This window comes from Tursiops truncatus, chromosome 15 (assembly GCF_011762595.2).
Source record: "Tursiops truncatus isolate mTurTru1 chromosome 15, mTurTru1.mat.Y, whole genome shotgun sequence".
Taxonomy (NCBI): Eukaryota; Metazoa; Chordata; class Mammalia; order Artiodactyla; family Delphinidae; genus Tursiops; species Tursiops truncatus.
The window spans coordinates 25,702,104-25,726,316 of record NC_047048.1 but is presented as its reverse complement, the minus strand read 5'-3'; the positions used below and the strand labels follow the sequence as shown (position 1 = coordinate 25,726,316).

Sequence of the window (24,213 nt, the reverse complement as noted above, 5' to 3'; positions counted from 1 at the left end):
ACCTTATATTCTGGGGAAGCTGTAGGGACCAAGTGAGAGCCTGCATCCACGGTGCTGCGCAGCGCCTGGCACTGAGTAAATGCTCAGGAACTGCTTCCCACGAAGACGAAGATGAGAAGGAGGAAGAAAAGAAGGACACTGATTTTTGCTTTCAGGAAACATGTGACCTGGTGCGGACTACAAAGGCAGGACTGGACACAGGCGACCACACCTGCTAAACCTCCATGCGGTTTTCACATGTGCATTTAGCAGCAGTGAATCAGCAGCAGAGTCAAGTGCTCAGGAGGGTTTGAGATCCGCCACAGCGTTTGCTGGCAGGAAGATGCCAGAGCTGCAGTGACCTCAAGTGTTTGGTGGCTAATTGTCATCATTATTTTCCTGCGCCCCATTGAATTGAATTGAAAAACACTGAAGGGAATTGAAAAACTCTCCCTGGAGTGCCCAAACCTTCCCCAAACTGACTTAGTTACCATGGCGATGAAGGCTTCTCCTTCCAAAGGACCAAACCTCAAGATGTGAGCCAACAGCCCAGTGAGAAAATGTTTTTAAAAATGTGGTGCTTCTGTAAACATAATGAACATAAATCTTAATATTACTTAATATAAAAATGAAACTACTTCATTTAGAATGTTTCTATTTCATTAGAAACTAATGTTAAAATGAACTATCCTAATATTATAAACCAAAGGACTCCTGCTACAGTAATATGAAAATACTAATTTTTCTTAAATATAAAAATGACATGAGGAAGTGTCAATTCCAAGAACATATTTAAAACAAAGATTTATTTTTAAAACTATCTGCATACCTTCCTATATGACTAGGTGCTGCTATAAGAGCTTTACATTTACGAACTAAGTCCTCATAACAATCTTCCATCACATCATCACCCCTATTCTACAGGTGAGGAATTGGAGGTACAGAAAGGTGACATCATGCTTTAGACTTAGGTAGAATTCAGCTCTCAAACTGTGTAAATATGGCATTTTTTTTGCTTTCTAAACTACAACATAATTATATATTTTTCACAATTAGAACACCTCAAACAGAGAATTAAAATTGTCCCTAGAGCCTTGCAATTTGGGAGCCCAAGCTGGTGGCTGTTAAAAATATCCATGCCAGCCTTACTCCCCTCAACCATCATATTTCTTTACCCTCAAGAGTCGGTCAGTCAAGTGGAACATTTATCCCAGCTTCTGCATTCTTCTCCACTCCTTCGCTGTCACCTTGGGACTTCTTTTCTCCCCCATGCTGACACCGGCATTCATTTTAATCTGATTTCATATGGACACAAATGCTGGGACAGCCCCAGCAGTCTCTCCCAGAACTTTGAACAAGAAACCTATATATGCAGGGAAATTAGTCTGCTTGCTTATGAGATGGGAAATCCAGACAACAAGGTATTGGGGGGAGGGTAAATCAATGAAGCATTTTTCTGTCTCTGTTTTTGCCATGGAGTATCTGTGACTCATTTGAACTTCAGGTTTCTACTCACCAGCTGACAGGCATGCTTAATTCTCTCCACAATCCCATCAAGTCCCAAGTATTGTAAAGACAACCACAGTGGCAGAGCACGGAGCTTGTCTGTTGGCTTATTTGATGTAAGACCGGCAACTAAAGTCTAAAAAAGCCAATATGGGTTTATTAATCAAAGCCAATGAAATCACATAGCAGAACTAACTAGTTACCATTTACTATGCACTTGGTTTGTGTCAGATGCTATGCAGGCACTTGGCTTGCATTATTCATTTGATCATCAAACAACTCCATGAGGTAAGTATTCTAGGCAACTTAGCTCAGAGACCTTGCTTTGTCTAAGGGTTCACGGCTAAGATGTGGCAAAGCCAAGATGAGAATCCAAATGGGTTCATCCCAGAGCTGGAGCACTTAGCCATTCAAGCGGCCCCTCCCAAGGCTGTTCTGAGCATCCTCAAACACCTGGCCATTATCACCAGAGCAAGGTATTAACTGTTTAAGAAGAATCAATGAAAGCTTATTTTGCATATGCCTCTCACTAACTGATCCACTAACAAGAACCACCACTATGCTTTTAAAAACTATATCATGTTACAACCTTTTAGACAATGTGGATCAAGAACCTTAAAATACTCTTACTCATTATTAATTCCACTTCTGGGAACCCAGTGTAAGGAATAATTTGAAACACAGAATGATGCTCATTATTTTAGTAACAAAAATTTGAAAACAGCCTAAAAGTTCACAAATGGAGAATGATTAAGTAACTGTGGTACTCAAGTGATGTAATATTACACAGTGATAAAAAGTTTTTCATACACATGGGGTAGTATGGGGAGACTAAATAGAAAAATATATATGGCATAGTTTCATTTATGTCAAAAACATTTTTTTCAAAAAAAAAGTCACAGAGGTAACATTAAGGAAAGTGTTCACTTTTTCCTTTTTCTGTATTTTGCCCCCAGACCCAATGATTATTAGCCACTCCCCACTCCCTCCCAGTGAGAGTAAGCTTACCAAGGCAGGATCGTCGTGCTTATAAAGCGTCACAGCAGGAACTGCTGGCAAACCCAGCCATGGGCCTGGAGTCAACGTCATGCTGTCACATTTGGTTGCAGCCTACCACAGAGAGAACAACTTCTTGTTACACTATCAGGATACACTAAACCCAACACCTTTCTCCATTCATAAAAACTGTGAAAAGCCATCAGGGATTAAGTGATGTTAAATTCCTTCTTAAAAACACAGTATTTAGTAAATCAACAACATACCAGCACTGATGAGGAGACATAACCTAGAGCCAATGTTGCCAGATTCACACTGGAAGAAAAAACACAGACCTAAGAACTAATTATTTACTGCTGCTTATTCACTAAATACACATTTTAAATTTAAAAAAGTTTTTTAAAAAGGGCTGTGCTGTTCCACACTGACATTTACATGTCTTTCAGCTGTGTTGGTAGCTTTTATAACAGCAACATAAAGTGTGGTACATATACAACTTTCAGGAAAACCTGGAAAATGCATTTTAATCAAAACGTATTTCAGGGGGTGTCATCTACTTACTTAGTGTAATGGGTGTCTTATTTTATATTATTTTATATCTTTGGTAGATACCAGTATTATTTCCCAGTCATCATTCTTTCCCAGAGGGACAAATTAAAAAGCAACGCACCGTGTACGTGTATGATGTCCTGGAAATGGACTACTTGGGCTGCCCTGCATCCTCTCCCCTCTCTTCTCTTAGCAGCAGTCCAATGGCCTTCTGGGAAGCCACCCCAATCTCCTCTATGAGACCACAGCTTCACAAATCACCTAAACTATTAAGAGTGTTACATTTCCCTCGCCACAGCAACTGGCTCAGTATGAGACTCCTGCTGGGACTTCTGACCCTCTGCACACACCTGGAAAGGCGGATGGAGTTGCTGCAGCAACTCTGCACCAGAACAGGAAAGGCTATCTACAGACGGAGCCACCACCATGGAGGAACTTCAGCCAAGTGACCTGGCTGATGAGGTGCCTAAGGCCAATCCTAACACTTGTCTTCTTAGCTATGGGAGCCAATAAAACTTCTTGCTTAAGCCAATTTGGGTAATTTTGTAATCTGCAAGCCAAAGAGCCCTTAGTGATACATGTGACAACAAAGTGAGCTCCTCCTGGGCACTCTGCCAGCCCACCATGCAGCCAAATTCCCCTCCACTCACCCTTTCACGTGGAGCCATATGCCGTACTGCTCACAGAGCTCTTTCAAACGCCCAATCTTATCTGTGTGCCCTACTGCTGCAGTTCCTAGGATAAAACACACAAGAAAGGATACTAAAACAAATATTTTCTGAGTCTTTGCAGCATGATAAAAGCTTCTATATACATTATCTCCCTATGAGAGAAGTAACACTGTAGCTCTGTTTTATTGAGATTTTCTTTGTGGACTGGCTTAAAATCAACTTTTGCAAACTGGTTATTCAAGTTTTGAAGAGTGTGTATTGTTCACTATATGTATCTATAAAATCAAACTTGTTAACTGTGTTATTTAAATCCTCTATATACTTATTTTCTATTTACTTGATCTGATGTTTCATGAGAAATATATTCAAGTCTCCCACCAAGATTGTGGTTTTGTCAATTTATACTTGTATTCTATCAACTTTTCCTTTATATATTTCAAAGTTATATTCATAAGCATTCATACCTGTTATATCTCTGAGTAGATGCCATGAATCATTATTAATATGAAGTCTATTTTATCTCACAGCAACCTTCCTACAGTACTTGTGTTTCGTTAGCATTTGCCCAAGATATCCCTTTTCCACACTTACTTTTTATCACTTTCTGGGTAATTTTTATTTAGGTGTGCTCTCTATAAAAAAATACATAGATGAATTTGTTTTGTTTGTTTTAACCAAATTTGAGAGGTCCTTTGTGGTTTTTTTGTTTGTTTTCTTTTTTGTTTTTTGCTGCACTGCACGGCTTGCAGGATCTCAGTTCCCTGACCAGGAATTGAACCCAGGCCATGGCAGTGAACGCGCAGAATCCTAACCACTAGACCACCAGGGAATTCCCGAGAGGTATTTTGTTTTAGTATAGAAAGCATTCTGAAGTCAGTTGAAACATATTACACACTTTAACCCATTCCCTAGGTGATCTGTTTACACTGCAGGCTTTGCTGGGCAGATCCTCCTCACAGAGCCTTTAGTAAAAGGCACAGTCACACATTCTCCCAACTGTCCTAAATTTCCAGTTAGCAGAACCCACCTAACAAGATTTCTAACGCTCTTCAACAAACACAACTAATACAAGTGCTTCTTTTGCAGGGGTTATGCCAGGAAAAGGGCTGACAACTCCACTCCTCCCCCCATCCAAATTTGTCTCAAATTTTTTTAAAAAATCTAAAATGACACATTTAGTTTAGTTGAAACAAGATCAAAGGCCAACGCATGGGTTGTGTCACATGAGCCATCAAAACATAAAGCATTGTGCCGTGTTTAAGTGACTGGACCACATTCGGGCTCTCTTCCTTTTGTGGCAATGCCCGCTTGCTAACCACTGGGACGTGCACTCTGGTGACAATGTAGTCACACTGGTAAACCACTCAATCACGTGTAAACTGCAGCCTCTCCCATCTATTAAGTGATTGATAGTAGACTGGTTATGTTTCTTTCTTTTTTTTTTTTTTTGCGGTACGCAGGCCTCTCACTGTTGTGGCCTCTCCTGTTGCGGAGCACAGGCTCCGGACGCGCAGGCTTAGCGGCCATGGCTCACGGGCCCAGCTGCCCCGCGGCATGTGGGATCTTCCCGGACCGGGGCATGAACCCGTGTCCCCTGAATCTGCAGGCAGACTCTCAACCACTGCGCCACCAGGGAAGCCCAATCTCACACTTTTATTTGTAGCTGTACAGTAAGTCTAAAAGTCAGATAGGATAAGTCTTCCAGTGTTGTTCTTTTTCACAATTATTTTGTCTCTTCTTAGATCCTTTTATGTCCATATAAATTTTAAAATCAGCTCATCAATTTCTATAAGAAATGGGAAGTCTGCTGAGATTTTGATAAGGATTGAGTTGAATCTATAGATTAATTTGGGGAGATATGACTTAATAATATTGCGTCTTTCAACCCATGCACATGCCATATTGTTCCATTTATTTGGGTCTTCTTGAATTTCTCTCAGCAACATTCTGTAGTTTTCAGTGTACACATCTTGCCTTATTTTGTTAAATTTATCCATAAAGGTTTTTTTCTTGATGCTATTATGAATGGCATTTAAATTTCAATTGTTCATTGCAAGCTTGATAGATCTGCTTATTAGTTCCAATGGCTGTTCTTTGTGGTTTCCTTAGGACTTTCTACCTATACAATCATGCCATCTGCAAATAAAGACAGTTTATTCTTCCTTTCCAAACTGTATGTCATTTAATTATTTTTCTTGCCTTACTCCACTATCTAGAGCTTCAAGTACAATGCTGAATACAATGTGGTGAGCACAGCAGAAAGTGGTAGCTGACCAGCTGTCTCAAAGGTGGACATTTAAATGTGACATTTAAGAATTTAATTTAGGGCTTCCCTGGTGGCACAGTGGTTAAGAATCCACCTGCCAATGCAGGGAACACGGGTTTGAGCCCTGGGCCAGGAAGATCCCATATGCCACGGAGCAACTAAGCCCGTGCGCCACAACTACTGAGCCTGCGAGCCACAACTACTGAGCCCACATGCCACAACTACTGAAGCCTGTGCACCTAGAGCCCGTGCTCTGCAACAAGAGAAGCCACCACAATGAGAAGCCCACACATGCAACAAAGAATAGCCCCTGCTCGCTGCAACTAGAGAAAAACCTGCGTGCAGCAACGAAGACCCAACACAGCCAAAAAAAAAAAAAAAAAAAATTCAATTTAGAAAGGAAGCATATGAAGGAATAGAGAAGCACAACCTAAATGAAAAAGTATATACACACAAACAAGAACTCCCAAAACAAACCAACAATTAAGGGAATCTAATGAGCTAAAACTTTAGTACTGTAATTCTCACCACAGTGCTGATACCGACCTTCCTTAAACATGTGGCACACAAACATTCTTAAGACTTGATCTCTTTTAGGCTAACTATCTAGCCTCTTTCTTGTATGTCCAAAATGGAAGATTCAGGTTCATGATACCTACCAGCATTTGCAACAAGCAACAGGGGCAGTTTTCCTCGTTCTATGTCATCTTTAATCAGTTTCTCCAGGAAGGCAACGTCCTGGGATTGAAAGACAAACCACAAAAACATGAGACAACCAGCACAAAAGCGTATACACTGAAAAATTCTAACTTCTAAAAGAAGATGACTCTCAAAATTTATCAGAGCAATTCTTTTCTTGACCATTTTCCTTTTTTCTCCAATCACAGTTGTGAAAATAAAATCGTTTTCCTTGAAGACTAACTAGAAAAATCAGTTAAATGAGATTCAAGTTAGAAACTGGACATACAGAACCAACATTTCTCTAGTTTTAAACATTTACAATAAAAAAGAATGTTCTCTCAAACCCCCACCCCCCCACCAAAAACAACCAAAAATGTATCTCTGATATTACTCATTGACGTATCTGAACCAGAAAATCTAACTACCTTGAAAAAGAAATGCAGAGGGCTTCCCTGGTGGCACAGTTGTTGGGAGTCCACCTGCCGATGCAGGGGACACGGGTTCGTGCCCCGGTCCGGGAAGATCCCACATGCCGCAGAGCGGCTGGGCCCCTGAGCCATGGCTGCTGAGCCTGAGCGTCCGGAGCCTGTGCTCCGCAATGGGAGAGGCCACAACAGTGAGAGGCCCGCGTATGGCAAAAAAAAGAAAAAAGAAAAAAAGAAACGCAGAACCCTAAAACCTATCTCTTTTGCTTCTGACTTCAGTATGGAAAGGCTTATCACTTGCATGTCTAAAAATAAGCAGAATCCAATGCCAAGGATTACAATAATCAAAATCTGCCCATTCACAAATCCAGGCAACAGTGATAACCATTTGAAAGAATGAGCTTTAGAAGGAATTTCTGAGGCTTAACTGGACTCCATGTTTCTACTTAAAACAGGTGATACAGTGATTACAAGATTCCTTAAGAGCCAGGTGCTCCTCACCTTTATGCCAGCCAATCTTCCTGGACATTCAAACCTGGCAGCATGTATTATGCAATAGGAAGATCTAAGCAATCCATGAATAAGCTAATAATTATCTGGAGGCCAGCAAACAGAACTGCAGTTTAAAGGAAGGTACGGTTTCAAAACACAATTCTTTATTATTTTATAAACCTAAAGAACTCACCATCTGATGCTGGGATCCAAACATAGTGTTACAGGGTACACGACACAAGCAGGGGAAGGGCAAGCCAAGCTGCAAGAAGAAACATGCAATTTTACAAGAAAGATCTTTGTCACCATTCCCTTATGTCCCCAAAAGATTGTGGCTCTAAGTCACAATTATTCTTTTTAAATATTCTCTCTCCTTAGGAACTTGCAATATGAGCATTTGGGGGGATAATTCAGAATCCTTCCTCCAAGGATAAGTGGTAAATAACACCGGCTAAAGGCATTCAAAGTACAATATCTTATTTATGGGTCCACCCATTCCTAAAAACCAATAGATATGGACTAGCAGATGTACATCTCTTGAGAGAAATGAAGTCAGCGTTATGGAGACAGTAATTGTCGAATAAATTTTATATTCCTCATTTTTAGCTTCCAAATCCTTAAGGAGTATATGTTTTAGGAATTTTTTTAACATTTGCAGCATATTGCTCTGTATAACTAAAACTTGGAAGCATTTAAAGACCAAAAATTTAACAAGCACTTTATTCACACTTTATCCCCTTAAAGAATTTTTCTTTTAAATTATGAAAGTGAAACCCAAGTAAAACACACAATAAAAAATTACAGAAATTAAAAGTGAAAATCCCCCCCCATAAGCAGATAATTGCTAGGCAAAAATATATATATTTTTCTAGGTATAAAAAACATATGCATATAAGCATGTACACACTTTTTAAAACATGAACATGACTATTCTGCCACCTACCTTTCCCACTTAACAGAACACTCTCACACATCTTTCGCAGATTGGACTGCTGTTCCAAGACAGCTCTGGGTCCATAAGAGCCTGGCCTACAGTAGGTACTCAATAAGTAATTTGTTTCATGTTTCTACAGAGATATTATAAAACTCCTTATTTTGTACACCCTCAAGAAGAGGACATAATTTCTTGCCACCAATGACCACAGCTCAGAATAAACTTAAGCCCTGAGTTTCCCCTATGTATCTCCCTGGACTCCTCCATCTTACAAAAGCCAACCCCTCCAATCCTATGGGTTTTACTTTAAAACATTCTTGGCCAAGAGGCTTAACAAGTTCTTGACTCAAGGTAGCCCTGTAATCAGGCTACCATGAACTTTAAAAAATTCATGCAAAAAAAAAAAAAAAAAGGTAATGCTCTTTGATCTAATAATTCTAGACTGGCTCTGAAAATCCATCTGAGGAATACAACCCAAAGTATAGAAAAGCTTCATGCACAAAGATGTCCATAAAAGCACTATACGAAGAGCACTTCCTCAAAATGGTCATAAAAAGCAAAAGAATGTGAACACTCTAATTACCCAAAAGGGAAACAGTTAAAATACTATATACTCACACTTGAAGGAATATTATGAAGATATTAAAAACATACTTTATTTTGGAGAACTGGTAAAACATGATATGAACCTGTATAACAGTAAGTGAAAAAAGCCAGCTATAGCTATGTAAAAATACACATACCCTCTGATTAAGCCAAGTCTGAAAGGAAATAAAGTAACGTGTTGACTGTGGTTGCCTTTGGGCAACTAAAAAAAAATACACATATATATATCTAAATGTATTAATACACATTTATACATAATAATGACAAAACAAGCTTATAAGAAAATCACCTTTCTTTTCACTTGAAAAAAACAGCAGCTAAAGAAAAACTTCCAGGACAGAACAAAACATCGTTTCTTTAAAATATCCACCTTATGCCGCATTACCTGATTACAGAGGTACTGGCCCAGGCCAGGCCTAGCAGCAGCACTTAGATATATAACAGGCGTCTTGTTATATAACACATTGAACCCATCCACCACAAAGTCTTCATAACGGGAATGAATGGCAAGCCTACAGATCTTTGCAAGTCCTTCTCTTTCTTCTTCGTGGAAATAAGCACAGCCATTTTCATACCTGTTAAGAGACACCCATATGTCAGTATGTTCTTATCTCTGATATTATATCCCAGTCTTATAACCATGGAAGTAATTCTTTTCTCAATTCCTATCTCAGTGAAAGGAGATCGGAATCACCCTCATCTCAGTGGGCTGACACCTCACTGCAGCTGGAGGTTATAAAGAACAGAGGCAATGACCCCTCATCCACACCCAGCTCCAGAAAGAGCAGAAACTATGAAAACCAGTAGAGAATGGGAATCCCTCAGATATAAAAAGGCTGAAGATCATGCACTGGCTTACTTTACAATAAAGCCAGCACTGGATAATGCAGGCATGGTTCTTAATAGTTTCAGCCCTAAAACATCCAAAGTTAAGTGAAACTGTCAAAAATGCTAGTCAGCCTAACTTTTGCTTTCACTAATATCTGCCTGGGACATTTTATTCTTCTCATTCTCCAAAAAGAAGGACAGAGAGATTTTCAGTTACAGGTATTGGATTTTTATTAGAACAGAAGAAAATTTCTCCTTTGCCATACAGTTAGGCAAATTCATACTCTCGCCAGGTCAAGCTCTTTCCCAGCATCTGAAAATAAGTCTCCTAAGTTAAATGTTCCAACGTTAGGTAAACATTCCTTTTCCATAAACGTAATAGCATAAATAAACACAAAATACCATTGGTCCCATTTCTTCTACTGACTCCTTAGTCTGCTAGAATTCCTTAATAATGCCAATATTATCACAGTATAAAGCAAATTTCAATTTCATAACACATACTCATCTTCCTTACAACAGCATTTCCTTTTTACTAAAGCACAGCTAATACTTTGATTAAAAATACTTGAACCTATTCCACTGCTGTACCTTCTATCAACATGTGCCAATTAGGAATCTTAAGAACAAGTAACTGTGGACATTATCCAACATGTATGTGCTCATGTTCTCAGCTCTTTACATGTATTAATTCATTAGTTCATGTAATCCTCACAACAATGTCATCAAATAGATATTAAGGCTATCCCCATTTCATAGATAAGGAAACTGAGGCATGGAGTGGTTAAGCAACGCTTCCAAGAGGAAAGGGAAGAGGCAGAGCTGAACCCAGGTAGCATAGCTCCAGAAAATAGATCTCTCACAGTCTATAACCAACGCATAAATGTCTTTACCAGAAACTAAAAACTTATTACCTGAAAATTCTGCATAGCCATAAGGTAGTGTCTGAAAGTATCCTAGTTGTAAGTTTTCTCAGCTTCTCTTTGTCCAGAGTTGAAATGTAAGCTCCCAGACTGTGCCCCAACAAAGCTATATGACCTTGTTCTCCAATATTCTGGATTCTGTTAATCAAAATTTATTAGATTAAAAAAAAAGTATTAGTCAAAGCATAAATATATAAAACACAGAGACACATTATTCCACAGAAATTTCTGTCAGACTTGAAATGCATTTAATGGCCTAGAAGGCAGACACTGAGATACATTTAGAAAATTCAATGCATAAGGTATTAATAGTTTGGGGGGAAATTTTTTTTTAAAATTCAAGTCCTAGGAGATAAATATCCTTTTTATTGAATACCAACTAAATACACAAGCTGTTTTTGAATAATTTTCTCCAAAAAAGTTTTTTAAATTAAATACCAGTTGAAGAACTATGGAGAGTAGAGCTAAAATGTGCAGAAAATTTAATAATCAACAGACGAAGATCAATTCCCTGCATTAAATAGCTATTTATAACAACACAGCACATTCAAGGGGAACTAGGTATTGTTTTACATATTATTAAAGTGGATGGACTAATTTCCCTTATAAAGAATAAATGTAAAAAGAAAAAAACAAAAAATTGACAGGATACTGGGCAAAGGAGACAGTTCATAGAATAGGGAATATAAATGTGTCTTAAAACATACAAAAAGACACTTAATCTGGTTCATAAGAAAAATGCAAACTAAAACTATGCTGAAATATCATTTCTCACCTATCAGACTGGCAACGATCCTTAAGTCTGCTAATACCCTTTCAGGCAAAGGTGTGGGGAAAGATGTACTCTCACACATTATGGGTGGGAATGTGAATTGGCACAATTCCACGAAGGGAAATTTGGCAATATCTGTCAAATTTACAAATGCACAAACTTATCTGGCCCAGCAATCCCACTTCTAGGACTTTAATCTACAGAAACACTTCTTCTATGAGAAATGACACATGTACAGAGTTACTGGCTGTAGGAATGTTCGTAAGAGTAAAACATGAAAAGGAGACTAGTTAAATAAAATATGGCTCGTCCATTTAGAGTAACACTAAACAGCTCTTAAAGGAGAAAGCTCCTTGTATACTGCTATGCCAGGAACTCCAAGACATAAATGAAAATAGCAAGTCACAGAACAACATGCATAGTATTTAGGTACTGGAGGGGGTGAGCACAGACATTTTGCTTGGGTGTACATACACATGAAATATCTCTGACGAATACACAAGAAACTGGCAACTTATCTCTAGGAAGGAGAACAAGGTAGGGAGGCAGAGGTAAGAAGGAAAATTGCCTTTGTGTATACACCCTTTCTATCTTTTGAAATTTGAACTGGAAGAATGAATTACTTACTCCAAAAAAATTAAATTTAAAACTATTAAACAGAAAATGAAACTAAATAAATTGCTTGAGAGATGCATAAACAGAAATAAAATAAACAGATGATTCACAAAGTGACCTGCCACCAATGAATTCAGCTGCAGCACTTCTCAGCAATCAGAGGCGGAAGCACAGGAGCAGAAGCAGTCAGAAACAGAAAAGCACACAGCAGCTATGCTCTGGCCCCTGTGCCAGCCCCTCCCTAAGACACAAGACCATAAAAACGACAAGATTTTAGTAAATGACTTCCTTTTACAAAATATATTATCTAAAATATGTCAATGTCTCTCTGAAGAAACTGAACATTTTAATATCACATGTAACTAGGAATTAAATATAGCTTATTACTGCAGCAACTTGTGAGAATGCAATCATTATCAAAATCAAGAACACATATACTTTCAAACAGAAGCTGCCAACTGTTCTCCATTACCGGGTACTCTGGGGCTCCTCATCTTCATCTCCGTGCATCAGATTCTGAACTAACTGGAGGATGCTCACCATGTCCTGTCCACTGCGGAACAGAAAAACAGCTGACAAACAGGTGGAAACAGCACACATCCCTCACCAGTCTCTCACTATTTTCTCTCATCTAAATTAGCTTGACATGTTTTCTTTTTTAACTGAGGAGCTACGAAAGAAATAATGTGTTTTGAGATACAGTATACATCATTTTTAAAACAAACCTCAAATTATCAACTGAATTCTGAATATAACCTTACTTGTGATTAATCTTCTGCCTAAATATTAATTTGATTTTTAAAAATTTCACCTGCTTTAGCAATATTTCTCTACCTGTTCATTTGAATCTTGGAGACTATTTAATAAGCATGTAATAAGGGCCGAAGTAGTCCTTATAAGCTGTTGGAAGGTCACAAAAGCAGCAAGAATACTCCAGTGCCACTGGTGTATCTAGCTTCTCTCCATGTGGGAGTCTTGTCTGTTTGTTCTAACAGAGCTAAACATGAAATGCAAGCATGATTTATTATTACCTCTTCCCCAAGCTGGGGAAACTGCAGATTCACTTGCAGTGTAAACACTTACTTCTATCCAAGATATGTTTTTAAACGCTCATCACATGAGGAGGTGGAAACTTATGAGAAGAATGTGAAAGGTGAAGTTCTAAGCAATGGCAAGGCAACTTGTAAAACATGTGATGTCAAAATACTATCACTTTATTAATGAGAATGTGACTAATAAAAAGTTCTCTCTTTCGGGCTTCCCTGGTGGCACAGTGGTTCAGAATCTGCCTGCCAATGCAGGGGACATGTGTTCGAGCTCTGGTCCAGGAAGATCTCACATGCCGTGGAGCCACTAAGCCCGTGTGCCACAACTACTGAGCCTGTGCTCTAGAGCCCGTGAGCCACAACTACTGAAGCCCGTGCACCTAGAGCTTGTGCTCTGCAACAAGAGAAGCCACTGCAATGAGAAGCCTGCGCACTGCAACAAAGAGTAGCCCCCACTTGCCGCAACTAGAGAAAGCCCATGCGCAGCAATGAAGACCCAATGCAGCACCGCCCCCAAAAAAGTTATCTCTTTTCAAAAAGCACCATCAAAACAATGTCCCCAAACCTATCTTCCTCAAGGTGCTGACCTTCACGTGTGAGGGACTCTGATCCTTGGACATTGTGTAGAGATGAGGCCACATGACCTCGAGCAAGCTACTGAAACTCACGAAGCCCTACATTATACAACTGTGAGGATGCTGTTAGTCCATGAAAAGCACCGAATGCCACGCCTGGGGAACTGCTATCTCAGGCGCTGGCTATTAGCATTATTAGTGTGAGTACTCCTGACTGGTGACATTAATGCCCTCCCACTCTGAGAATTACGGATGTTCTTGGTAGTATATCTTCTAGGGAAACTTCTGTGGGATGAGTGGAACGCTTTAATTCCCTTCAGTAGGCCTGGGATGAGGAGACTTACAAGATTTGGTTCCTGTTCTCAGCTGGAGAATGAACTTCACCCGTAGAGGACTTCAAGTCAGCACCCTTCATCTACAAGCAGGAGTGCTTATTTTAAAACGTTAGTACCTGGGGACTTCCCTGGTGGCACAGTGGTTAAGAATCCACCTGCCACTGCAGGGGACACGGGTTCGAGTCCTGGTCTGGGAAGATCCCACATGCCGCAGAGCAACTAAGCCCGTGCGCCACAACTACTGAGCCTGCGCTCTAGAGCCAGTGAGCCAAAACTACTGAGGCCCGCGTGCCTAGAGCCCGTACTCTGCAACAAGAGAAGCCACTGCAATGAGAAGCCAGCACACTGCAGCGAAGAGCAGCCCCTGCTTGCTGCAACTAGAGAAAGCCTGTGCGCAGCAACGAAGACCCAACGCAGCCAAAAAAAAAATTAGTATCTGGGTGTGTTAGATGTGACATTTATTGGCACACTGGGATCCTTCCTCTATACTACTCTTTTGCAACATACTTATTGTACATATTTATATTCAAGTCAAAGGACAACTTAAGGGAGTTGTACTATTTACCTACGTACAGTTTCCTGGTTATAAAAAAAATAATAAGTTTGTCTGAGGGAAACTGGGCCGGGACTTTAACTCCAGATAACTCCAGATTGAGTGCTAACATCCTGTGAAAATGTTAGTTGGATAACTACTTATTTTTCTGACTTCTTCCCTGATAGCTCAAGTCACAAACACTTGACAGATTTGCTTTAGTTGCCAAAAAATAAACCACTCTGCTAATAAATTAGAGTTGACATTTTCCTTTCATTTACTATATAATAAAATGATAAATCTTATCAAGTTAAAATAACTCTCACAATAAAGCTCAGTCTACCAAACAGATTACTGGTTTCAAGGATGAATCAAGTGTGATAGCTGAGTTATGAGTTTGCGTATCACTTCTGAGTTACAAGGTTGTGTTAAACTCTGAACGGGAAAGGGGGAGAAACAGTAGGTTTAGCGTTATCACCAACCAACCAATGGCATTTCAGTTTTCTGTTACACTACATATAACTCTCAATTTGCTTTGTGCTCATTAAAACTAAAATTGTAAGTCAGTGATGGTAAAATCTTGGTTTAAAGAAAGTGTACACCCTAAGTAAAGGTACTTATCTTCACTGCCACCTACCTGCCTTGCAGTGGCCCTGGAATATCCCCTGATAGGAGCTTCTTTCCATTTTCCTCCTCTGTTCTTCTAATTTAAACGAAATAAAAAACTGTTAACCTTCTAACATTTGAGCATGAACATGTGATAATGTTGCTCACAACCTCTTAGTAACTGATATGAGATTTGAAACACACATCTCGCCTTCTCGTCCCAGCCCCCAGGCTGGGGTAGGGTTTAGTTTCAGGAAACTAATATTAAAAATATAATAATACTTCAAGCCACTTCTTGGTTAGTTGATGCCCTATATGACCTGAATATACAGTAAGAAGTATTTATAGATTCAAGTCAATATATTAAATAAATGAAACTCTTAGTAGGCAGGACTGAAAATTATAAGTCCTGTCCCTTAATTTCAAAATCCTTTAATTACAAAGCACCTTATACCCAAGACAAATACCAATTTTAAATTCAGCTGAAGCTAAGTGTGACGTTCTGAAACCAAGAGGTCTCTTTTTTTTTTTTCATCTTTATTGGAGTATAATTGCTTTACAATGGTGTTAGTTTCTGCTTTATAACAAAGTGAATCAGTTATACATACACATATGTTCCCATATCTCTTCCCTCTTGCGTCTCCCTCACTCCCACCCTCCCTATCCCACCCCTTTAGGTGGTGACAAAGCACCGAGCTGATCTCCCTGTGCTATGCAGCTGCTTCCCACGAGCTATCTACCTTATGTTTGGTAGTGTATATATGTCCATGCCTCTCTCTCGCTTTGTCACAGCTTACCCTTCCCCCTCCCCATATCCAAGTCCATTCTCTAGTAGGTCTGTGTCTTTATTCCCATCTTACCCCTAGGTTCTTCATGACATTTTTTTTTCTTAGATTCCATATATATGTGTTAGCATACGGTATTTGTCTTTCTCTTTCTGACTTACTTCACTCTGTATGACAGACCAAGAGGTGTCTTTAACAGAAGGAAACTAGTGCTGTCAGTTTCACAGCAAGTTGAACACATTTAATGGGTCACTTCTGTTCCACAGGCTCACCTCTGACTGTCCTCTAGCATCTTCATGGCCTCCTTCAAGTTTTTTCCCATTTCAGCTAGTGTAGGGTCTGCTATCTGGGAAACAAATTTTCAAAAGGTTAAATTTTAACAACCCTCTATTACTTCTGCAACATAATTCATCCAGAAAAACTAAATGCAAGTCCATTTTCTTCTGGATTTATTATAAAATACCTGCATTATTAAAGAACATGTTTGATTTTAAAATTCCAACAGTACAAAGGTATAACATAAAAAAGTCCCACTCCCCAGGGGAGGCCACTTTTAAGTTTGACGTATATCTCTCCAAAGTTTCACTTTGCTCATATGCATCTCTCCAAATTGCTTTTTTCTGCTTTATAGTGACTATGGTTCCATGTCAGCAGGTCCACTTCGTTCTTCTTAGTGGTTACACCTTTTTGCATCTGATGGATGTATTATAATTTACTGAACCAGTCCTGAATTAATGGACCCTTAGGTTATTTCAGTTGTTCACTATTAGAAGCAAGGTCCAGAAAAGTATGTATAGTATACTATTCATTTTACTGTTGTAGTAGGCTGAAAAATAGCCCCCCAAAGGATATTCACATCCTAATCCCTGGAATTTGTGAACACTACCTTATACGACATAGTCTTTGCAGATGTGATTAAGGATCTTGAGATGGCACGATTACCCTGAATCATCCAGGTGAGCCCTAAATTCAATCACATGTATCCACATGAGAGAATCGGAGGGAGACCACACAGAGAGAGAAAACTATGTGACGACAGAGCAGAGAGAGATTTGAAGATGCTGGCCTTGAAACTGGAGTGATGGAGCCACCAAACAGGGAAGGATGGCTGGCAAGCAACATCAGCTGGAACAAGAAAGGAAGGCACACTCCCCCCGAACCTCTGGAGGGAGCGCAGCCCTGCCAGCCCTTGATTTCAGCCCCGCGACAGTGATTTCAAACTTCTGGCCTCCAGGACTGAGAGAGAATGTATTTCTGTTGTTCTAAGCCACCCAGTTTGTGCTCATTTGTTACAGCAGCCCCAGGAGACTAATACGCTCAAACATCTGCAAGTGCTTCTAAAAACTTTGGGACGCTTACACAAGCTAGCCATAGTGATTGCCTCCAAAGAATGGCTACAGGGGTCAGAGAGAGTCTTTTTAGTTCATATCCTTTTGTTCCTTTTGGATTTTAGTACCATGTGTACATCTATCTCCCATTCAAAACATAAACGAAACAAATTTTTAAACATTCTTGCAGAATTGAAACACTCATTTTCCTTTCTTCTTACATCTCCGTAAAAATTTTTAGAGAGACAATCTTGTTGCCCTGAATCTCTGTATAGTATGAATTGGGTTATAAACAATCACAGAAGCTCTCTCTTGTTCCCCCCTTACTCTTCAAATACACTTCAAGTGTATTTATCTGCTTTTCTCTTCATATTGTCTCTTGTACCTCGTAATAGTTTACACAATGTAGATGTGCAATGAGTGTATATTACCTTTAGTACTGTGTTACCTCCTCAAAATTGTTTATTTTTTTAAAGAAATTCTACTGTTTATCAATGTAAGTATCAGAAAATATTAATTCTAGAAGGGACCTTAGGGGTCTAGCCCAGGGATTTCCCACCTGTGTTCTTCTCAGCCTTAAGACTCCTGGAAAGAACTTTGGGGAGAAGGGGTTGGGTAGCCAGTTGGAGCTGCTACCTCTCTGCCCCCGCCTTAAGGAGATCAGCTGTTTTTAACAATAGGGTTTTGAGTAAAGTTTCACTTGTAAAAAGTTTCATTAAAAAGAAGAAAAGAAAAAGTATAAGCATGAAAACCTCTGATTCTCGTATAACATTTTAGAGGAGAGGAAACTAAGACTTAGAGAGGTACACTGACTTGCCTAGGCTCATGGAAGTAATAAATGACAGAGAGGTGCCAGAACCCTGGTTTCCTGATGTGTTTCTGCCTGTTTCTATTACATCACACTGATTCTACAAGAGATTAGAAAATAATCACATAGCCACATCCGATCTAATTTTTACACGAGAAAAAAAAAACATTAAAAAAACAGGTGTTTCCAATAAAAATCACGATTTAAATGTAAGCACCAGATGGGTTAGAGAGTAATCTAAAAGGGTCTCCATGCTCTCCATTAACAGTTGTGAGTAGGATGAGGAACAGATAATGGTCAAGAGAATTGATCTTGCTCCTCAGTCTGCTGGTCACGGTCCTTACTACCCTCATCTCCTGTGACACATCAATCCCTGATCATCTGGCCAAATGAAAAGATAAACAGTTTGCTTGATCAATTACACCTCCGTGTTTCATGCTTATAACATCTGCCCCATCTGAAATGTCCTTGTACCTTTTACCACCTCTAACTACCTATTAAATCACAATTCACTACTTCCAAGAAACCCCTATGGATAAAACCATTTTCACATGTTCATATCCCCTCTAATGATATCGATACCATTTTTTCCTAAACCAAAAATCTGGACTCACTGCCTGACAAATGATTGTATTTATGGGGACAACAGGACGGAAGGCTTGAAACTGGGGCCATTCTAATATGCAACCGCCATTTATCCTCACGATTCTTTACATCCTTTACTATGAATTGTTTTATAGATGATCTTTCCACTATAGGTATTCTCCCCAATTAGATTATATGCTTTTTGAAAGCAGCCATTCAGACTCCTACTAATTTTGACTTCTCTTATAAGACCAAGAATCTAAAGTCAGCTTGATTCTTGGGTTGTCATATTACCTCTGAAACCCCTTAGGAAGGCATGGCATATTGGATATCAACATGCTGGCTCTAAGTTCAACACGGCTAACTTCTCCTATAAAATTGAACAGATTTTTCAGTTAAGAATAGACAAAATAGTTGACTTAGTTTAGAAGCCACTTCATATGACAATACTTATTTTTAAACACCAGAATCACATGTGATGACAAGATGTTTACACTGAGAGAGGCAAGAGAGAAGTGCAGCTTCACATTTCTCCATCTGAGTCTCTCGAGAGAGCAAGCACACACTCATTGAATGGAAAGGCTGACATTTAAATTGCTCTTGATCCTACTCAGAGTGAAGTGGGGACAGCGGGGAGTGGGTAACGGGTGCGTAGGGAAAATAGCACTTTTAGTTAAATTTGACTCAATTAAATGGGAATATGATGTAGACCCTCACGTGCTTGTGTTAACGGGATAATCCAAAATATAAAATGTTATCCAGTTGCAGGATATTAGGCCTTAAGTCAAGAAATGCTCGAAGAAAAATATTTATAAATTGGTTCCTTAAACCATGCCTCCATCAGCTTCTACTAAGGGCAGCAACTACTTTCTTATTTGCATTTCGTATCCTCAGTACCTGTTACAGTGCCAGAGTACTTGTGTGATAAATGTTAATAAATAATAGCAGGGTAACAGCCAGACACAAAACGAGAGAAAATTAAGTTGAATAAAGATGTCCATTATTTGGTATTTAGAAGGAGGCTGTTTTACAATATTGAGGGAAGAAAAAAAATAGTATTCTATGCCAGGTTCCCAGAAGAATGTCATATTTTTTCAACCCTTAGCATCTAACACAGGATCTGGCACAGAAAAAGGGCTCAATAAGATTTGTGATCCTTAATAATTACTAACACTTACTGAGTTGCTTGCTATATTCAAGCATCATCTAATTAACACCTTTACATGCATTACTGCCTGGCTAACCCAAAGGCACAGAGTTAGTATGTTTTGAAGCCAGAATTTAAAACAAGGTCTGTACTACTCTAGAACCAGTGCTCTTGACCACTAGGCAATACTGCTCCTCAATTTCATCAAAAAAGTAAACAAAGCAACTCACATTTTGAAAAAGCTCTTGTCTCAAGAACCATAATTAGAGCTAAGTAAGGTCTCATTTTAAAGATAATCCTTGGGACTTCCCTGGTGGTGCAGTGGTTAAGAATCTGCCTGCCAATGCAGGGGACTCGGGTTCAAGCCCTGGTCCGGGAAGATCCCACATGCCACGGAGCAACTGGGCCCGTGCGCCACAACTACTGAGCCTGTACTCTACAGCCCACGAACCACAACTACGGAGCCCATGTGCCGCAACTACTGAAGCCTGTGCACCTATGGAGTGTGTATATCCACAGATTCACTTTCTAATTACAAAACTACCACGTGTTCACTACTGAAGATTCAGAAACCATTATTAGACTGTTAGTCATTAGATTGCAAATTTGTAACTTATATTTCAGCTATGTTGATTCTGTGTAATGAAGTGGATTCGGTATTTTTCCTTCAATTACGTCTAACATTGATGCATGGCATGGCTTAAAGCAAGTTCAAAACTCCTAAGGAGAACCATTCAACTGTTCATATGATAACTGTCACAGAACTAGACAGCTCATTTTGTAAAACAAGCCCCGCCATTCATCCTTTGATAAGCATCTTTTCAACAATCATTTTTATACTAGTTGATTTCCATCACTTTCAGTCAGTGTGGGATATTAAGTATTAAATATTAAAATATCCTGCCACTATCAGAAGAAGAAATAGTATACATGTAATGGTAAAATATCATTAAAATTCTCACAATTTAAATGTTGGAGGAAAAAAGTTGAAAGTCAAATGCAAGATAAAATAGTAAAGGAGGTCAGGAAGTAATTCTCTATTTTTCAAGCCAGGAGGAAATTATACATTTATTTGGAATAAGGCAACATGGGTTAATGAAAAAAATCACTTATTTTTTGCTTTTGGCTAGAATTATATCAACTTAGTTATGAGGTAACACTGGTACTATTCCTACCCGTATTATTCGGAATACATTATATTTATCATTTTATTCTACTTCATTAAAAAAAACTGCTGGCCATGACCTGCTAAATTGATTTGACATCTCATATAAAGGATGTAACCTGCAGTTTGGGGGGGAAAAAACCCACACTATTTTAATGGATGTTATTGAAAATTAACATCCAGTTATTAGTAATGGAGTGAACAATCATTTGTTAATAAAGTTTATTAACTGAGAAATTGTTTATAATAACCTTTCAAAAGTGGAAACTACATGGGCTTCCCGGGTGGCGCAGTGGTTGAGAGTCCACCTGCCGATGCAGGGGACACGGGTTTGTGCCCCGGGCCAGGAAGATCCCACATGCCGCGGAGCGGCTGGGCCCGTGAGCCATGGCCACTGGGCCTGTGCGTCCGGAGCCTGTGCTCGCAACGGGATAGGCCACAACAGTGAGAGGCCCGCGTACCGCAAAAAAAAAAAAAAAAAAAGTGGAAACTACAGCAGAAGAATAATAAAATCTTAGGGCCTAAGATCTGGGAACTACTGCTCTCCAGTCACTTAAAATTTTCTCAGCTTTCAAATGCTTAATCAAGCTCTTGTATACATTTTCTTCAGTTAAACCAGCCTACCAAAGTGTGACCAAAAACTATATGATTTACTTTCATATGAATTAAGGAAAAAATAATACCTCAAGCCCTGAATTCATAAACATTACTGTTTAGCACAAATCTAAGTTTAAAAAAAAAAGGGCTGTAGTGACAGAAAGCAGATCTGGGATCCACTTGCAAAGGGGCACAAGGGAACTTTTTAGAGAGATGGAAATGTTCCATATCTTAATTATGCTGGTGGTTATATGACTATACACAACTGCCAAAACTCAAACTGTATAATTAAAGTGCATATTTTTATTGTATATAAATTGTTCCTCAATTTTAAAGAAGGAGGTTGAATTGATTTAGTCGATTGAAAAGGAATATTAAGCAAATAACCGTACAAGTGGTAACTGATGTGACAAAATTTGCAAAGATTGTATATGAATAACTGCTGTTTGAAAAATGCAGAGCTATACATTTAAAAAGAAGCAACGTCCAGAAAAGGGGAAGTTTAAAGAGTAATTTTAAAATATATAAATCACAACATTCATTAATAATAGAAGTATACAATACCATGTTTCAATAAACTTTTTTCAGGGGAGGAATGTTCATTTTGGGGGGTTCTAGGACTATTGACAGAAGAAAAAGAAAGCATGTGAGAATACTAGCTGATCGTACCAGATAGAAGGCCTTGATGTTAACAAATGCTAGTTTCCAACATTTGCATTAGACTTACAAAAAAAAATCACTACACAGAAATTACCACAACACTATAAATCAACTATACTTCAATAAAAAACAAATCACTACCTTTCTTCAATTGATCGACGTTATCAGATAAAGCTCTGAATTGATGTTTCTAACATTTCACCTACTCTTTTGCCTTCCACAGCTTTCTAAGCAAGGTTAATCCTGGATAGTGATAAGCATGCAAGTATCAACTTTCCAAAAACCATATATTTTCCTCCCAGGTGAAAACACAAAGGATGCCTGCTGTCTAGCACTAAACAAGTGCCCCAAATACTACACATCTCAGAGAAGCAATAAGAACAGCAGCAGCTGCTTCAGGAACAGAGCTGTTCCTTATGGGTCAACAATGAGAGAAAATGTAGGGATTCTCCAAGGTAATAATAGCACCTTGCAAACCTGACTTACTCATTGGAGCCTCAATTTCTACATCTATAAATACTTTTGTGTAGTTCCAACAGAAAAGTATTTAATTAAGAACAAGGCACTTTCGTCTATGTTTGTCTTTTAAGGATTGGATACTCTTGGAAAATCTTATTTTTAACTATGCTTGAGTGTGGACTTTATGCTTGAGTGTGTGAGAGCATGAAGACATACTGTACTTATTGGCTCATTAAGCAAAATATTTTAGTTGAAAAGGGATTTGCAAATATTGCATGAGGTGTTAGTATTTAAACTTACAAATCCCTCATGAAAAGAGGCAAAAAAGAACATATAGGGGAAAAAAGGGGCAAAAATATACAAAAGAGTGGGGAAAATCTGGTAGCAATAAGGAGGCAGCAAAGTTAGTAACACCAGATCAAACCTGGCATCAGTAGAAGTACACAGGGACTTCCTTGGTGGCGCAGTGGTTAAGAATCCGCCTGCCAATGCAGGGGACATGGGTTCGAGCTCCATTCCAGGAAAATCCCACATGCTGCAGAGCAACTAAGCCCGTGTGCCACAACTACTGAGCCTGCGTGCCACAACTACTGAAGCCCTCGCGCCTAGGGCCTGTGCTCTGCTACAAGAGAAGCCACCGCAATGAGAAGCCCATGCACCGCAACAAAGAGTAGCCCCTCCTCACCACAACTAAAGAAAGCCTGCGTGCAGCAATGAAGACCCAACACAGCCATAAATAAATAAAACCGTTTAAAAAAAAAAAAGAAGTACACAGAAGGAAAAAAGGGGCATTCAATTTACTTGCCTTAAGATACATGATGGGAAGGCCAGGGATCGAAATCTAAATTTCAGAAAATGTATTCCAAGAGAATCAATTCACTTAGACATTTTATTTTATTTTTTATTTTTAAAATTTTTATTGGAGTATAGTTGATTTAAAATGTTGTATTAGTTTCAGGTGTATAGCAAAGTGAATCAGCTATACATATACATATATCCACTCTTTTTTAAATTCTTTTCCTATATAGGCCATTACAGAGTATTGAGTAGAGTTCCCTGTGCTATACAGTAAAGTCCTTATTAGTTATCTATTTTACATATAGTTCATTTAGACATTTTATTATGAGTGTTTGCCAATAACTACACGGATGGAAAAATACCACAACAGGCAAGCTCTATTTCTAAGAAGTTTACTAGTTTATCTGGAATCACATACTTATTCTGGAACAAAAAGAAAATTGCTTAAAGCAAAACATGCTATAGTCACTGGAAAAAATAAGTCATTAAGATATGCTTCTTAAAGAAGGTGTTTCCTAGGACTTATTGGGGGATCAATTCAGAA

The 24,213-nt window shown here is 38.9% G+C and overlaps 1 protein-coding gene across 6 annotated transcripts in view; it reads right to left on the bottom strand.

Annotated features, from left to right (window-relative positions):
• Nucleotides 1-24,213, bottom strand: part of PDXDC1 (pyridoxal dependent decarboxylase domain containing 1) — a 50,974-nt gene that overhangs the window by 20,886 nt on the left and 5,875 nt on the right. For 4 of the 6 annotated variants that reach the window (XR_012326100.1, XR_012326099.1, XM_019928651.3 and 1 more), the window contains exons 2-12: nucleotides 16,395-16,468; nucleotides 15,369-15,434; nucleotides 12,716-12,796; nucleotides 10,848-10,994; nucleotides 9,491-9,680; nucleotides 7,759-7,827; nucleotides 6,627-6,705; nucleotides 3,681-3,765; nucleotides 2,748-2,796; nucleotides 2,494-2,595; nucleotides 1,496-1,621 (exon numbers count right to left, since the gene is read on the bottom strand). Coding sequence is in view for 4 of the 6 variants with exons in the window: in XM_019928651.3 (XP_019784210.2) it covers nucleotides 1,496-1,621; nucleotides 2,494-2,595; nucleotides 2,748-2,796; nucleotides 3,681-3,765; nucleotides 6,627-6,705; nucleotides 7,759-7,827; nucleotides 9,491-9,680; nucleotides 10,848-10,994; nucleotides 12,716-12,796; nucleotides 15,369-15,434; nucleotides 16,395-16,468 (1,068 nt within the window). In the remaining 2 variants the exon portion in view is untranslated. Of the gene's footprint in view, nucleotides 1-1,495; nucleotides 1,622-2,493; nucleotides 2,596-2,747; nucleotides 2,797-3,680; nucleotides 3,766-6,626; nucleotides 6,706-7,758; nucleotides 7,828-9,490; nucleotides 9,681-10,847; nucleotides 10,995-12,715; nucleotides 12,797-14,208; nucleotides 14,295-15,368; nucleotides 15,435-16,394; nucleotides 16,469-24,213 lie in introns of those variants that run through there. The other 2 variants (XM_019928654.3, XM_073792280.1) reach the window with 2 other exon arrangements.